This window comes from Pelmatolapia mariae, linkage group LG10_11, assembly GCF_036321145.2.
Source record: "Pelmatolapia mariae isolate MD_Pm_ZW linkage group LG10_11, Pm_UMD_F_2, whole genome shotgun sequence".
Taxonomy (NCBI): domain Eukaryota; kingdom Metazoa; phylum Chordata; class Actinopteri; order Cichliformes; family Cichlidae; genus Pelmatolapia; species Pelmatolapia mariae.
Genome location: NC_086236.1, coordinates 44,491,555 through 44,509,103, shown reverse-complemented (window position 1 = coordinate 44,509,103; position 17,549 = coordinate 44,491,555). Strand labels below are relative to the sequence as shown.

The window sequence follows — 17,549 nt, the reverse complement described above, 5'->3', positions numbered from 1 at the left end:
CTAGAGCCTGGTTGGGGTGTGAGAGACCGACTTGTCAGCAAACACTTACAAACCACTTGCCAAGTGGTACTGAAATGTCGAAGCAAACCTGAAACAGAGACCGGTCACCTTGAAATAAAAGTTGAACCTTTGGAAATCTGTTGATTGAAGCAGGAAGGCACCTTTCTAATTCAATCAACTTGAACTTTGAAGGCAACCATTCTCTGTCTCCAGTTTGCAAGGCATTCAGAGTAAATGTCCAGTGTTTGTAGACATGTGCAAACACTTGCAAACCACACAGCAATCTGCTAACAAGCAAAGCAAACACAGGGAAAGTTTTTGGTGCAGCACCCTCAGCTAGCAACCACTCGCTAACCGGGTGGAGAATACACATTCTTCCCTAGCGAATGGAGGTTGCCAGAGGGTTGTTGACAGGTCTTAAGAGTAAAAGTACTTACTGAGTGTGGACTGTATAGAGATTCTGTATATTGTAGCATGTAGAAGAGGCTGCCACTGAACACACATGCTGTTGGGTCGCACCTGGTAGGCTGACAAGCCAGACACACCAAGGAATACTAGAGAGAAACAAAGAGGTGTAGAGATGACAGAAAGCTCAGATTAACCTCTAGTTTTCAATTTCCAATACACTCACTAATATACATTTCGTAATGTCTCTCTCTCTCTCTCTCTCTCTCTCTCCGACACACACACACACACACACACACACACACACACATACACTATTACTTCCTGTTGTCCCCAGCCCTTCCACGCACCAGACAATCAAGAGTTTAAGTAGGAGAAATTTTGAAATCCCCAAACAAAAAGCTCTTTTGCAAAGCACTTTAAGGGAAATGTAAACAGTTATTAGTGTTTCGGACAAAATTATGAATTGCCCGGATTATGTATGAAACAGAAAAGTGGTCAGAACATTAACAGTGCACCAAGTGTAAATAGTCTAAAACTTTCAGCTGGGTAGATGTTAAAATAAATCATTAAGTAACAAAATGAGTCAGGTTTGATGTGTCTTGTGGGGGAACAAGAGACATTATGCAGAGAAATGCAAAACAGCTGAGCAGTTTTAATAGCTGAAACTTGTTTGGTAGTGATATTTGAGTGTACCACAGGCAAGCAAACCTCCCTGGAGTCACTCTCTCTTCTGTTTTCCTCTCTCTCCCTCTCTCGCTCACTCTTGTTCTTTCCTCCTTGTTAACAGAATTTGCTGATGATATAAAATAAACTCGGCTCTTGTGCCAGTAAATGGATATTTTATGCCGGGACCATATGGCAGGTGCCTTATTTTAAATACTTTTGAATAATGCATAGGGCAACCCATCATTTCGATTAATAATATGCAAAGATGCACATAAACTTACTCTCATACATACAAACATGCAACATTCACGGGCACTGGAAGACGGACACCTACAAGCTGGTGCTGATGCACATGTGGGTGCAGCAGCAGGCAGATAAACACTGTGTTAAAATAATGTCTGATTTTGGCTTCCTTTGCTACAACTGGATGAAAAAAAGTCTTTGCACTCAAAGGAAAAGTATATATTTAGTTGATTCAGGATGTTTCTCATCATGCCTTTCTTTTCACACTGGAAAGTTTGAGTCAGACCTCTCTTTTTCTTCTGCAAAACATCACGAGACTCTTCTGCAGTCTTGTGCTAACCTATACGATAAAAGCTCCAGCACCCAATTACAAAATATATTAAGCTTTGTCTGAGGGAAACAAGTTAATTTCATTCACTGGTCCTACGGGTACTAAATTTGCTTTTTATGCTACATGTTAGTATGTGCAAATTACTTGTGCAAACATGCCATATCACCTTCTGTTGATGAGGCTGCCATGAATGCAGTGTGCCCGGGGAAATATGACACTATAGCCACCTTATTAAAATGACAAATGATTCAATGCACTTCCCTTTATAAATCAGGGTTGCCCCAGAGAAGACCAAACTACTGGCAATGAATTTAACTAAGCACTGTGTAACATGGGGAAATGCGATACATCTGAAAATGTATCGGCACATTGAGAATATGAGAAAATATGTGATCTGTTTAATATTTAGTGATGAGCTATTTTCTTGATCCCTGGCCAGCAGTGTAGAAAAACTAATTACAGCATGAAAAACAGTACTACAAGCATAATGCGGTAGATAGCATGGATCCCAAAAGAGTAACATGTGGATAAAGTTGAATATACATGCATTCTGTTAGTCCTGAAGTCACTGCTAAAAATTTGTTGCCACGCCGGTGTCAGAGTGTAAAGTTTATATATGGAAGGTGGTATAATTTACATCTCAGTGCCTCGTGTTTTATCTTTGTCTCTTTGTGAAAGCATCTTTCATTATGAGTGCTTTATATAGACAGGAAGGCGTGAGGGAGTTGTAAGTCATCCTACTGGGGCACAGAGAAAAACAGATGAAGGATGGCACATCACTGCAGCACAAATTAATAAAAAGAAATCAAAAGCAGCCCATTTATTTGCAGATGATGTGCAACTTGATTAATCACTCGGCTTTACGTGTCTCAGCATTTTGCTTCAGAGGGAAATAGTGTGGTGATGAGCTATTAAAACTACAGTATAAACTTATTTGTATTTATCCCACCACTTGAAATTAGACCTTAAACCTAGAAAACCGCAATAGATTTTGAGAGAGGGATGATAGGGCAGTTTTCTGAAAACTCGCATGACTACACAGAAACATAAAGAAAAAAAACTAAAAAGACAACATAAATGAAAGCATGCATGCAGTGCTTTTTAACTTTTCTCTTTTCTCTCTGTCTCAGCCTCCCACTCTCTTCATCTATTTGTTTTAGATGAGAGAAGCATTAAAGCCTGCATTAGTTCTTACTGCACCTACTGATACCAAATCTATATGCAAAAGAGATTGTTCTCACCGCCTGCAAGGAAAATATTAATATCCATCTGTCTGTTTGCTAAAGTCTCAATGGAAATTACAGAGTATGATATCAGCAGGTGTTTAATATGCATGTTGTACCTTCCCCACTTTCCTTAAACTACTTTGCTTTTCTGCTGCCGTCTAATTGCCACACAACGTTTTGTGGCAAATTTATAATTAAAAAATTTCCAGCTGGTGGTGACATCCCAATAAAGCTCCTTTATTCACAGGGGGTTGCTGTGGCAACCCCTTGTGCATGTTTGATTTGGTAGATTTTTTACACCAGATGCCCTTTCTGACACAACCCCAAAGGGATTTGTGTTTCCTCCTGGGATCAAAACAGACATCTTTCACTTGGTAGGCGAATGAGTAAATCCCCCCAAAAATACAATAACTTCCCAAAAGTAAGTCAGTGTTTTTTCAATAAAAAGGGCAATTTAAAATTATGCTTGCATATGTTCAAAATCTTATGGTAATGAACTGTAACAGCCAAGATACTGTGAGGGATAACGAGTTCCTCAGCATTTACATTTCTGTGCTGTTACTTGCAGGTTTATGAGAAGGACACTTACATGTCTTGGCATTTATTAGCTGTGGCTCACTTTCTCCTGCAGGGTAGGAAGCCTTGACTCGGACACTGTACTCTGTCCCACTTTGTAGATTGACAATAAGCATGGAGTTCACATCTTCATCCACTGTTGTCTCCAATACTGGACCGTGAACTGAGAAGAAGACACATACACACTGGTGTAAAAAGGAAACAAACAATGATAAATGTTTTTGATTTTTTTAAGGCACACGCTACAAACAAGATAAACACAAAGATATGACTCAGCCGACTCAGGAGGGGAAAGCGGTACTCTACTTGGACTGTGTATAGTGTGGGTGGAGCACTGATGACTTCAACTGAGGACACTGTTGGATGGTGGAAGGAATACTTCAAGGACCTCCTTAATCCCACTGACAAGTCTGGAGACAAGGGGGACAACTCGTCTATCTCCGGGGGTGAGGTCACTGAGGCAGTTAAACAGTTTCTTAGTGGCAAGGCTCCTGGGGTGGACGAGGTTCGCCCTGAGTTCCTGAAGGCTCTGGATGTTGTAGGGCTGTCTTGGTTGACGTGCCTTTGCAATGTTGCTTGGAGATCAGGGGAAGTACTTTTGGATTGGCAGACTGGGCTGGTGGTTCTCATCTTCATGAAAGGGGACAGGAGGGTGTGTCCAACTAAAGGGGGATCACACTCCTCAGCCTGCCCGGGAAAGTCATGGTGCTGAAAACGAGAGTCCGTCCGTCAGTCGAACCTCAGATACCGGAGGAACAAAGCAGTTTTCAGTCGCGAAACACTGGACCAGGTCTTTTAAAGGTTTGCCCAACCAGTCTACGTGTGTTTTGTGGAATTGGAGAAAGCATTCGACTGTGTCCCTCAGGGAGGTGCTTTGGATGTATGGGGTGTCTGGCTCATTGCTACTGGCAATTCAATCCTTAAACAACCGTTGCAGGAGCTTGGTCCTCCATTCCTTTTGGAGCCAGTTCGAGCATTTGACTAGAATGCCTCCTTGGTATCTACTGGGTGAGGTATTCCACTGGGAGGAGGCCCTGGGGGCAGATCTAGGACACGCTGGACAGATTATATGTCTCAGCTGGCCTGGGAACACCTTAATATTCCCCCTGAAAAGCTGGAGGAGCTGGGCAGGGAGAGGGAGGTCTGGCCTTCTCTGCTTAGGCTGCTGCCCCTGCCTGGCCCCAGATAAACAGAAAAAAAGTGATGGATGGATGGATGGAAGTCAAAACCAACTATTCGAGTATCTTCGAGTAAACTAAGCCTCTAACAGTATAATATTAGAATGACAATAATTCCTTTCTACATTTTAATATAAAATAATGTTTCCCTATATTTCATGTGTCATGAAATATATAAAATGCTTTCAGCATGGATTGCATCAAGTCATATAATACACATTTAAGCCCCTGACTGTTGTTTTGGTTTAGCACTATATGAATAAACCTGAATTTAATTATATACACAAACACACAAAGAGATGCCCTCAACTTGACTACTAAAATAAAAACAAAGACATAATAGTAACATTCTGTATTAATGCAGCTTTCCCAGATAACTGCTGTAAAGTGTTTTACAAAATAATAACAACCTTGAATACAGAGATTAAAGATTTAAATTAAAAATGAAACAAATACAATAGAAGAAATAAATAAAAACAGATAAATACAGACAGAGTAGCAATTATCTTTACAGCACACAGCCCACTGGAACAATGTGAAGGGAAACAAGCTGTGTGTTTGCATGTGTGCTGTGCATTTTAATCATTTGCTAAACTTAGTGAGTTTATACCTATATTAAGTATATGGTAGCTGTATAGCTGCGTGTGTGCAGGAAGGCACACACAGACACTTTTCTTCCCTCCATGGCTCTTACCGTGAAAACAGCAGCCTGTTGAAAATTATTTCTCTTCAATACAATTTCCTAAAATCAGATGAATGCAGTCTGTCCTGCTTAAAGCTGGATCCTCAGAGACACAGTAATTGTGTTTAGATGACTAAAAACAGACATGGAAAGGAAAAATGAAAAAAACTGTGTTTTGTTTTGGAAAGATGAAACAATTAGAACTAGAGAAGCAGTATAACAGTGAAAATGGGCTTTTGATGATGCCTCAAGACAAAAAATAAATAAATGAGTTAGGGTAACGTCTTATTTTAGTGCCAAATGGTGACATTTTCCTTGAACTTCATTTTAAAAGAAAAACTAAGAAGCCACTATCAGGAAAACCAAAACACCTTGAGAGCCTTTTATTTTGTCAGACATTATGTGTCTGTCACAGATTTTTTAGTGTTGGGTCCTTAACAATCAGCTATACACAATATAAACGCACACACACACACACACAGGATACTTTCTTAGGTTCGCCTTGCTAGTACTTCGTTTTACTCCCACTTGCCTGTAGAACTGTCTTAATTTCAACAAGATGCTGGAAACGTTCCTCATAGATTTTGGGCTATATTGACATATTGACATGATCAAAATGCTCTTTTCTCCCACATTTGGTCTGTTTAATTGAGATGGCCATATTCAAGAAACCAGTTTGAGATCATCTGAGCTTTGTGACAGGGGGCGTTAACCTACTGGAAGCAGGAGTGGTCTTCTGCTGCTGTAGCCCATCCGCCTCAAGGTTTCATGTCTTGTGTGTGTGCAGATCAGCAGTTCTGAAATGCTTAGACCAGCCCATCTGGCACCAAGATTCATGCCATGCCCAAAGTCACTTAAATCACGTTTCTTATGCATTCTGATGCTCAGCTTGAACTTCAGCAGGTCATCTTGATTTTGTCTACATGCCTAAATGCACTGAGTTGCTGCCATGTGATTAGCCATACCTAGCAGAGCCCTGAGTGACTGTATATTCCTATGCTAGACAAAGGAAGGTGAAAAAGAAGGTATATTTAGATAGGATAATAATAATAATAAACAGAATGTGTGTGTGTGTGTGTGTGTGTGTGTGTGTGTGTACCATAGAGGGGCTGGTAGACTATCTTGTAACCCTCAACAGGAGACCGAGGTGGATCCCACGAGACCCTGAGGCGATTGAACCACTCCTCTGACACGCGCAGATTTTCAGGAGGCAAGAGCGGCACTGCCAAAAACAAAGCAAAACCAGAACATAGAAGAGCTTCTAAGAACTGCAGCTGATATTACTAACACATGCTAAAACTTTAACATAAGAACTAATTCACCTAAGTCATCAATTATAAAGACAATCAACCCAAGGACTTAAAGCTGAATATCATTTCATGTTTATGATACAAGAGCAAAAAAACTGACTTCCTAAGAATACAGAGATGTTCAACAGTCATGTGAAAAACTTATCTAAATAAAAATGATAAAATTAATGTTTAATTATATAAATCTGAAGCTCAGCGCTTATATTCAGCTTGATAGAACAATTGCTGTCCACTGGGACAGTTTGTCATGCTTTCAGTACTTGAGAGTTTTTGACTTTACAATAGATGCTTTTAGGTGTTACAGGTCTAATATCCAGCCTTGACAGGGCTGAGTGTGAGTTGTGCACTTCCACAATTAGAGAAATAACACATTACTTCAGGAACTGATTTAGGGAATAATATTCACCACTGAAAAAAACCCCACAAAATCATCTCTTACTGTACACCAGGCTCTGATGTATAATTCTTCAAGCTAAGTAGATTTTTATTTGCATTACAATGACTTATAGTGCTCTCATCTAAAAAGAAGACATGTTTTGTCTGACATTTCAATTCTCTGCGCGATGAGGAGACAGCCACTGCTGGCTCATAAGAGGTAATCTAGAGAATAGTTGAGAAAATCAATTAGACCTGAGCAAAATAATTTAATCGTCTCATTAATGAAAGGCGCTGCAGCAATTATGAGTGGCCTTCATTAAGACAATTAGGAATGCATCAGTATTTGTCGTGGCTTTGATTTATAATCTCCTTCAAGAACGTAAATGAACATGAAATTAATGCAATGCAAATGAACGCTCTGCTCACAGTGATGAAATTCACTGTCATTAACTTCCAGTTTTCTCCTAAACTGGGAGCTGCATCTTTGTGTCATGAAAAGGGAGAAACACAGCATTGACCCCTGTGGTCAATAAGCCAGAGATGTGTGTGTGTGTGTGTGCTTTGCATTTTGTGTGCTTGTTAGCCTTACATGTGGAACCCATGGCAGATGTACCGAGGCCATCTTGTCCATCGCTGTACACCGGAGTGACTGTCACTTTGTAGCTGGTGTCTGATTGTAAAGGCTCGAGCACTGCTCCCCTCTCACCTCCAGAAACTGACATCTACGATTGCAAACACACACGTGAATGCACACATTCTGGGAACATCTGAACGGGTCACAGGCATGTGTATATACATATATATAAATATATATAAATATATATATATATATATAGCACACTGGGTATAGAAACAGCCTCTTTGCTCTGCTGGGTTAAAGGGACATTTGGAGGAAGTTTAAGAAGTCTTTTCAATTCAGCTCAGTCAATAAAGTCAGTTGATGGCAAAAGTGGGGCAGGGAATAGCTGAGAAAAACCCCATTACTGCCCCGTCTTCATTTATAACTGTTAAAGTATTTCCCTGGATGTTTGTTTGCGTCCTAAAAGTACCACTTGGTTTAAATGAGCTCCTTTTTTATCCAACAGCCCGCACCTCCACCCCCTGTACTCTGAGTATTTCTTCTGTGGCAACAAGCTAATCATGATGAGACTGATAATTTACAGTATACTTAAAACCTGATAGAGATACACTAAGAATGAGATTCACTGGCTGGCAAAACAATCTCGATAAGTTACACCAAGTGGATTTTATTAAAGGTGCTTTCAGCTATACTGATCGCACATATTGTTCATCCGCAGCTGTCCTGAAACTGTCGGAGGTCAAAGTTTTCATTACACAGAGCACTCATGCTCTCAGTCATGTTGGCTTGAGCACTAAAAGTTGAGCATTACGAATTGCTCCTCTAAAAGTGCTTAGAATGATGAAAATTACAGTCATTTGCAGCTCCATAACAACCGTGACTACTGAGATTATGCAACGCAGTTTAAAAGCACACTTTGACTGCTCTGGCATCTAACTGAGGATATCTGTAACTAAACTGTAAGTCATTTGAGCTTGAAAAACTACGTGGCACTGACACAACCAAGTTATTTCAATATTTCAATAATGAAACTTATGTGCAAGTTCAGTAAGGAAGATTATTCCGTATTCACTCTTCTGCCTGCATTCCTGGGTGTTTGGGCTGCGAGTCTAGTCTTTACATTACTTCATTATCAGGTCTCCACTGCTTCATCTCTGCCACCACCGGGGATTTAGGCCCTGGGTAGGTCCTGCCCTACTATCACTTTTGGACTATGCTCTGCTAATGTAGCTTTCTCGGAGTCTAATTGCCGAATAGTTTATTCCTATGAATTAAGTTCAGTTCTTTCAAATTTTCTCTCCTCATTGAAAACTGTCAGGACTAAAAACTGACTTACTCCTGCTCCTTATACGAAGAGCTTCAATATTTATAAAGCAAACCGCATCAGAGAGAGCTCTATGTCTGTTCTTAACCAAGTCTCGGGTTTGAAAACAAAACTTTGTTTCCATTTTTCATGATTTTTGAGTTGATGTAACGTTAACTGATATTATAAATAGCAATAGGTGTGAATCGCATCATCCATGTACAGTTGTGAATGTCTTGTATTACCTGGTCTTCATCTTTTCTGGACCCTATTGGATTACAGTTATTCTTTACAATTTAGTGTTTGTGTTTATCTCATTTTTGCACGTCCTGCCTTCTTGGTCTTCAACTTCTACACCAAGACGTGACATGAGTGGTGAGACAAGGCTATTCAGAGCCAAAGGATGGGGAGGAGCTGTCCACTGTGACTTGGGTGCTGAAACACTGTGCCCAAGTGGAGGTGCAGACACACGCGAGCATTTTCAGGTACATAAACAAACAAACAGAGTTTTCTCTCTTTCTCCTTTCATCTGTCTTTCATACACGTCCGCACCAAAACATGTCGAAACTTTGGAAAAGACGTGTGACCTGGAACGGGCCTTGGCCATCAGCCGGCAGACAGGTTTAAGCTTCCTCGCATTTTGTGCAGCTTTTGTTTCTCTTCCAACCTCCCTTTGTTTCTTTTGCTCTTTTCTCTGCTGCCCTCCATCCCCACTCGCAGTGAGGTAAATGGTTGCTGAAAAGATAATGGAATGTCTGCCGGCCTGGCCTGGACTCTCCATCTTCTACGGCTCTGACACCACATTGGGAAATTAAAAGAGGGGAGGGGGAGTGAAGGGAGGCTGGAGGATAGAGAAGAGAAACAGAGAGATAGAGGGACAGAAGAAGAAGAAGGGAAAGGCTGACTACTCGTGTGTGTGTGTGAGTGCATCAGCGATCAGGGTCAGTACATGGCACTGAGCTCAAGGGCTCTTAGAAGAGATAGAGGGATCAAGAACGAGGGGCTAAGTGGCCCGGGACTAAAAGTGTAATCAGTTTTCTGACTGTAGCAGACGACCCAACGCTGACCGCTGTAGGGCCATCCAGTTGGATGGAGGTGGGAAACAACAATAATCTTCCTCCAAAAACAACTTCAGTGTTGTCTATTCCACATAATCAGCATTCACAATTCACCAGGGGGGCAGTTTGTGATGGAGGGCAGCTTTAGAAGCTGCAAACATGTAACCCGGATCTAAAACACCTCTTGAGAAGGAAAGAAAATAATTAAAATCTGGGAACTAACATAAACCCTTAAACCTCCAACTCACAGAGTCCTTGTGATCTCCGCTGAGGCTTGTGTAGGCGACCCTGTAGCTCTCCACGTTGGGGTCTTCCAGCTCCCACGAAGCCTCTAAGCTCTGGGTGGTCTCGTCACTCAGTTGAAGGTTTCTCACAGCCTGACGTGCCGCTGAGACACCACATCACAGATTCGCTGTTAATTGTACCGAATTACTCTAGATATTATTTCTCAAAAAATGAGGCTTGGCTCAAACTTTATTTTCTTCGCACTGTAAATGTGAAAATATCAGGGGAAAAAAGCCAGCGTGAAAGTTTCAGTTTCAGCTCGGCACACTGTGATTTTGGGTGCTAAAGAAAAGTATTCTCACAAGCACTCACAAAATGCTTCTGTTTAGCTTTTATGATGCATCCTTAAAGCACTAACTATGATTTTTTTTTCTTCTTTCTTAAACAAAGGCAACCTGCTGGTGTTTAGTCGGCTGCTTTGAAATGTGCTTTTTAGAGGGCCACTTGGATTTTTAAACAAAGCAGATGTGCTGTGTGAAACTTTCTAGGACAGTGGGCAAAAACTTAAGTAAAGGAGACATGTTGCTTTTGTAAGCTTTTGAAGCCACAAGACTCAATTAGCTGTAGTCTGCTTCTAAAACAACAAAAACCCATTCCAGATGGCCTTTGGTCACCTTTGAGAAGCCAGAATCTGAACTCCAGTCTCTGGATGAAGCCAACTTGGTAAACACACTTATATAAATTCAAACTTCTAGGAGAGACTCTTATCAGCATTTCTCTTTAAAATAAACAGTTTCAACATTTCTTTTTCTAATTACTTGGTAATTTTGCTTTTGCTTCTTGAAAGTAAATAAGCAACAATGGCCAAAAATCTGCTACTAGGACTAAGAAGAACTACAGTTGCACTTTGGCAACATAGGCCTGCACTGGCAGCTAGTGGAGCCTTTTGCATTAAAATGGAAATTGCCTTCCTTGACAGATGCCTTGGCTTGAGCCATGATTAAAATTTGGCCAGTCTCTTTGCAGGGATAGTTTTTCAGAAAAAGTACCAAGTGAAATTAGCCTTCTGTCCACTGGACACATGCTAGCAAAAAAAATTAAAGCAACTGCTTTTAAGGTTCAAAAACTAAGTTTCATGGCACAGTTTTACCTAAGACTAGCTGGGCTCTGGTTTTTGCTGACATTCTGAAGCTTTACAGAAAGCCAGCTCGGACGCTTCTTACCTGTGGTTTTGGTAGAAGTTGTTGTTGTCTGTGTGGGCACTGGGGAAATACAGAGAGGACAAATCAGATAATTGGATTCAAACTCTGCTCAACAACTCTTTGTGTCGATAAGTAAGCCAATTAGACAGGAATACGTAACAAATCATTGATGGTAAAATAGATTTTCTTCTCCTGAGATAAGCTGAGACAAACAAATCAATGCAAATGTGTTCATGCAGTGCTTTGCTTTGACTCAGAAATGCTAATTTTCTTATCCTAAATGCACATGTGATTGCACTGATCTGTTATAATAAGCAGACAGCAGTGCTCTATCAGGAGGAATTATATCTCAAGGAAAGCTGTGAGCCTTACTATTGTCAAGTTTAATATTGATTAGATGAAGCAAATACCACAGCTCTGTGAGTTAAACAACCTCGTCACACTTACATGTGGTTTGAGTGACAAAGACTGTGTCGCTCTCAGAATTGTCTTTGAATATGGCCGTCAGCATAACTTCATACTCAGTGGAGGGACTGAGGCCGGTCAGTGTGTATCTGTTATCACTTCCACTCAAGACCACCTACAGAAAAGAAACAAACCTCATATTAGATCTGATTTCCAACAGTGCGGTCTCTCCAAACTTTGGAGACGTGATGGCTGATAGTTTCCAAAAATGTCAGATTTGTTGTTCTATAACTTGTTTGTTCAGACAAAACAAAAAATATATACAGTACTTTCAGCAGTATTGTTAGTGAAGCAATTACAGTTAAGTGATAAACTCACTTAAAAACTTAGCATTTTCTGATTTGTGCTTTTATTTGCTGCTATATTTGCCAGAACAAGTTGAATCTGAAGAATTTTGTAAGTTAAAATATTGCAAAACAGCAAGAATGTTATCAAACAGTCTGATGATATTATTAATACTCTAATGAAAAACTCCAGGCTGTCAAATTCCAAGGTCGTGACTGAGTTTTAGGAGAGAAAGCCGCTGAAAACCTAAAATAATAAGTCATCTCATAATTTCTGCAGGTAGAGGGAGAAACAGCAGGAAATGGTAGTGCAGGTGGTAGTGAAGCAGGTATGCATGGAGATTACATGTAGTATTTTCATTGTTATATTGAACAAAACAAAAATAACATGACCAGCATAAGTCTTACTGGATTAAGATGTTTCCTATGATATAACTATCACAGACGTGTGTGGTTTCCTACGAACATAAAATGCTTCCAGTTGGACTCGCTGCATCTGCACTAGTCCAAAGAACCACTACAAATTGTTTTACGCAGAGAAAAATCAGACCCCAAGGTACACACAAAGAGGTCAACAAGAGTACAGCACACTCCTACCGAGAGAAACCCTGAAATTAGTATTTGCTCCAGATGGCTCAATAACCAGATTATGCGGAGGTATTTGTTTCTTTGCAAAACCCTCCGAGGTACAGTTGCATGCAGATTTTACCAACGGGGGCAATTTGTGCTTTCCCTGAAGCAAGTGTATTGTTTATGAGTCATTGTCTCCCTTTCCTTTTTACATCTTCTTGCATTTAATGTAAAATTTTCTGTTTTATTTTATTGTTTCCTGAGACTCATGCAGATACGTTTTTGAAAAAAGAAAAGACGACTTAAAAAGAAAGATATCAAATTATCATAAAGTTTTTGTCTGGATAACATTTCGCTCTGTGCTGTATGCATTATGTCTAATCCCCTCTCAGATGTAACAATACCGAGAAAATCGATGAAGGATGTAAATGTGTGTGTGTGTGTGTGTGTGTGTGTGCCAGCACACGTAGCATGTGGGTGAGAAACAGAGAAAAGCTGCATGTATCCCTTTCACTAGTCTGGCGGTATTACCAGCCCACCTCTCCAGCTCCCCAGAGTGTTATTTTCAGCTTCGATGACTCTCAGCAAAACACACAGACACACACTCTAAGGGCTCTATCGCTGCCTTGCAGCTGTCTCTAAACCCCAGATCATAGTAATAAAACACCCTAGCCATTAATTTCTAGATTTATTCAGCCTTTATTTATACTCAACCAAGCCAGAGGTTTTACCAGCTACCGGTAGTGTAGTTAAGCTTCTGTGTAAGTCTATAGGAGACAGACTGCTCTTTATCCGTGCGCATGGAGTGGAGCTACTGCTTCCTCTTAAAAAAGAGATAATGACTGGACTCCAGGCTAAATGAAATCCATGCAGATTATTTTCTTCAGATGCTTAATAATATGTTTTGTTTGCATAAAACACTGCAAGCTTAACCTTGTGATTCTATGCTGTTGGATGCTTGACTCTTACTGATCTAAAACACATGCAGTACTGTGCAAAAGTCTGAAGCCAGCCTTTATTTCTTTATATTTTGCTACCAAGAAGCCAAACTTTCTTATACATTTTTAAAGATTCACAAAGAGCTATTAGTACAAAACCTGGGATAAAATATCTTGGGATGGCGTGCAGTCCCAAGACATTTAGGAAACTGAAAAAGTGGCAAATGAAGAAGTGGTAGGCTGATGAAGAGTATCTGAAAGTCCTGTATTTAAGAAAAAGGAGAAAATTCATCTGACACAGGACCTGAGAGATGCCTCTGCCACTTCAGCTGACCTGAAGGGCCAGAACCGGGATAAAGAACTGGGATGAAAATGAGAAGCAACAGGTCTGAAATTTTTTGTTCATATTGTCATCAACATGTCAAGGTCAGGAGAGAGGTACGTGTATCTGCAACTACAAACAAGTGGAGACTGTGTAATGCTTTGGGAGCTGAATTTTAGCCAGTGGTGTTGGAGATTTTGTCAAAATTGATGCAATTATGAGCGCAGAAAAGTACAGTCAGATTTTGATTCACCAGCCAAAGCCATCTGGAAACACTGATTGGCAAAGGCTTCATTTTTCCCCATGACAATGATCCCAAACGCACTGCCAAAACTGTAAAAAATATACTTGATAGCTCTTCATAATAATGTCATACTTAAGGTATTAGTAAAGTTTTAGCAAGTGTTTATTCATATTCATCATTCCTCCTTAGTATGCCATTTATAAATACAGATATGTTTATCCATCTGTTACTGTTAAACCATCTACAGGTATTACTGCTGTGCATGGTGTAGCATGCACTGCTAGTAACTAATAATAATCATAGTAACAATAATATATCTGTATTTACAAATGGCAATGCGGCATAAATAATGAATTAAGCGCTTACTAATACCTTAATAATTCTTAATAGCGTGCCACTATTGTAAAATGCTACTGTATACTTATACAGAAAAGCCCACAGTGGAGTACTATCTGTAATGGATTGGTCTCCCCAGAGCCTGGACGTCAACATTACTGAAGCAGTGTGGGATCATGTTGGCAGAGAATGGCGCAAAAGGCAGCCAACATCCAAAGAAGAGCTTTGAATGAAATACCAGCTCCATAGAACTGTACAAGCAGTCTTTTTATACTGTATTTTTATGTATGTTTGCACGCTTCAATAAATTGCTGAACCTACTGCTCATTTTCCCAGCAAAATATAGAAAATGGAGGATGGCTCAAGACTTTTGCACAGTGCTGTATCTTCTGTATTTTAGTGGAACTAACCTCTTTTGTGTCGCCACCATCGAATGGTGTCCAGGAGAGTCTGTAGAGAATTATGTCACTGGCTGAGTGATCCCAGCTGACCTTAAAGCTGTCCATGCTGACCTCACTGGAGCGTAGATTCAGAGGACCAGGAACTGGAGCTGAAAGACAGAAAAGCGGAGACTTTTTTTCCCCTCCTTTTTTCTCATGTGTTAATATTCACATAAATTCAATAATATTTTCAATTCTGCCCCGATTATACTGTAAGTTTATGAAACTTTTTTGCTGGGCCAATTTATTACATAACTGTCAGTTCAGCAAAATGTTCTCGGAAAAGCACCGTCGCACCATTTTGGTGTGAACCAACTCCTCCACTCAAACAGCTGAAAAGTGCCATTGCATTTTCGTAAGTTCATAAAGCCCCCTTTCTGAAAACTGGTCCATTAAACAAAGTTTGCCAGGAGATAAATAAAAAATGCAAACGGTCCTTTTAAAGTGGATAGTTTAATAGTTGCTTGCCAGACACATTTCTTTGAGCTGACTCAGCGCTGGAGCCCAACTGCTTGTTGCATAAAGGGATATTCCAACAAATCAATATCTGTTAGCGTGACGGAATAGTCAGGGACAGTGAAATGACCTTTTAATGTGACTGGGCTATTATGCTGAGGTGTAAATGAGATGGGCAGGCCGCCAAAATAGCAAAAGGACCACTGAGGGTAATAAAATTCACCACTGTTTGGCACTATAAGAATAATGGTTTGCCTTTTAATGATATTGATAGAACTATTTTCTGGAGATTGAGGCTAAATTGTCCTCAACAGAGATGTCGGGAAACAAGAATACAGAAAACAAAAATTTAAATGTGTTCTCCACTGGTGACGGTGACTCGCAAAAGTCAAATGCCAGTTTCTTACTGGTGGTGAACGCATCGGTGAGCGGTTCTGATTCGCCCTCGTTGTACAGGGCAAAAATTGCCACTGAGTACTCCGTCAGAGATGTCAGCTCACCGAGGTCATAAGAACTCACTGAACCAACCTCCACCTGCAGGAAACACAGAGAAACATCATGTAGCCACAGAAAAACCCACTGCTATGCCTCCTTGAAAGACAGCAAGTCTACTAAGACTCAATGTAGGGATATTTTTCAAGTCTTCATCTATGATATTCATAACACAGAGCATTTCCAGAAGACTAAGCTTTGTCAATATCGTAAACTGCAATATCTGTAAATTTTCCATTCATATGATTATTGTTAGGCTTTTAACCCTTTATTATTCGACTGTTCATCCCTTTCTCATTTCTTTTTTTTCTAATTTCTTATTTCATCTTGGCACTCAGAAACAAAATTCCCAAAACATGAAAGAAAGAAAAAAAAACGGTCACGCGTCACCTCGTCTGTGACTAGTCCGTCTGTCTTGTCCCACATGATGCGGTAACCATTAACTCCACTAGGCGCGGGGTCCCAGCTGATGTGGGCCGAGTTGTGGGTAATGTCAGAAAACTGGAGGTTGCTGGGAGGACTCAGTGGTACTGGAGGGGGAGAGACAGAGAAAGCTCAGGCTGATCAGGCGTTAAACTCTGGCTGTGAAAAAAAGGAAGCCCATGCCAAAGACTGAGTCTAAAAATGAGCATGTTTTCAGCCTTGTATAAAAGTAGTTTTGGTTTTTATGGACATATTAACTGCTTGCGGTGTGATTCCTTTTTACCTTACCCATTTAAATTAACATTAAGTATAAAGCTGTTGGGTGATGGGTGGGTGCTGCTAGCTGCTTCAAAGCTCCAAAGTAGTCCAGTGTTTCCCAACAATTGTGCCACGGCACATAGGTGTGTGCCGCGTGAGAAATGATCACGTGTGCCGTGGAAGACTATCAGGTTCCACCTGATTAGTTCTCTAAGCAACCGGCATGACTAACGGGCAGAACAATTACATTCTCTTCCACTAGAGGGCAGTACAACTACCCTCTAGTGGTAGTTGTACTGCCACTAGCAGTTGGGTTGCAAACTGCCAGTAAAACAGAAGAAGGCAAAGACGAAATTACATAATAGTCATGCTGTGAGTGAGACGACACAGCGCATAATAGCAGTAGATAAATATTTGAAAAGCAAAAGTAGTCAATCTGACCTGGGTCATGGAGAAAATTCCGACCCAGATGAAGGCCCTAGCACGAGTAGTGGTCAGAAGAAAGAAAAAAAGGGATACTGGGGACAAACCGAGCCAATTCCGCTATACCTGGTGCGCGGGGAAAAATTATAAATATGCTTTTTGTGCCGTGTGATTTTTCTAATGTGAAATGTGTGCCGTGGCTCCAAATGGTTGGAAAACAATGAAGTAGTCTGTGTACAGTGGCTTGCAAAAGTATTCAGCCCCCTTGAACTTTCCCACATTTTGTCACATTACAGCCACAAACATGAATCAATTTTATTGGAATTCCATGTGAAAGACCAATACAAAGTGGTGTACACGTGAGAAGTGGAACAAAAATCATACATGATTCCAAACATTTTTTACAAATAAATAACTGAAAAGTGGGGTGTGCGTAATTATTCAGCCCCCTTTGGTCTGAGTGCAGTCAGATGCCCATAGACATTGCCTGATGAGTTCTAATGACTAAATAGAGTGCACCTGTGTGTAATCT

At 40.5% G+C, this 17,549-nt stretch overlaps 1 protein-coding gene across 2 annotated transcripts in view; it reads right to left on the bottom strand.

Annotated features, from left to right (window-relative positions):
- col14a1a (collagen, type XIV, alpha 1a) overlaps positions 1-17,549 on the bottom strand; it is a 161,518-nt gene that overhangs the window by 81,132 nt on the left and 62,837 nt on the right. For both annotated transcript variants that reach the window (XR_010095193.2, XM_063488414.2), the window contains exons 14-23: positions 16,304-16,443; positions 15,829-15,955; positions 14,936-15,075; positions 11,814-11,946; positions 11,388-11,426; positions 10,188-10,327; positions 7,588-7,720; positions 6,410-6,532; positions 3,464-3,613; positions 438-554 (exon numbers count right to left, since the gene is read on the bottom strand). Coding sequence is in view for 1 of the 2 variants with exons in the window: in XM_063488414.2 (XP_063344484.1) it covers positions 438-554; positions 3,464-3,613; positions 6,410-6,532; positions 7,588-7,720; positions 10,188-10,327; positions 11,388-11,426; positions 11,814-11,946; positions 14,936-15,075; positions 15,829-15,955; positions 16,304-16,443 (1,242 nt within the window). In the remaining variant the exon portion in view is untranslated. The remainder of the gene's footprint in view (positions 1-437; positions 555-3,463; positions 3,614-6,409; positions 6,533-7,587; positions 7,721-10,187; positions 10,328-11,387; positions 11,427-11,813; positions 11,947-14,935; positions 15,076-15,828; positions 15,956-16,303; positions 16,444-17,549) is intronic.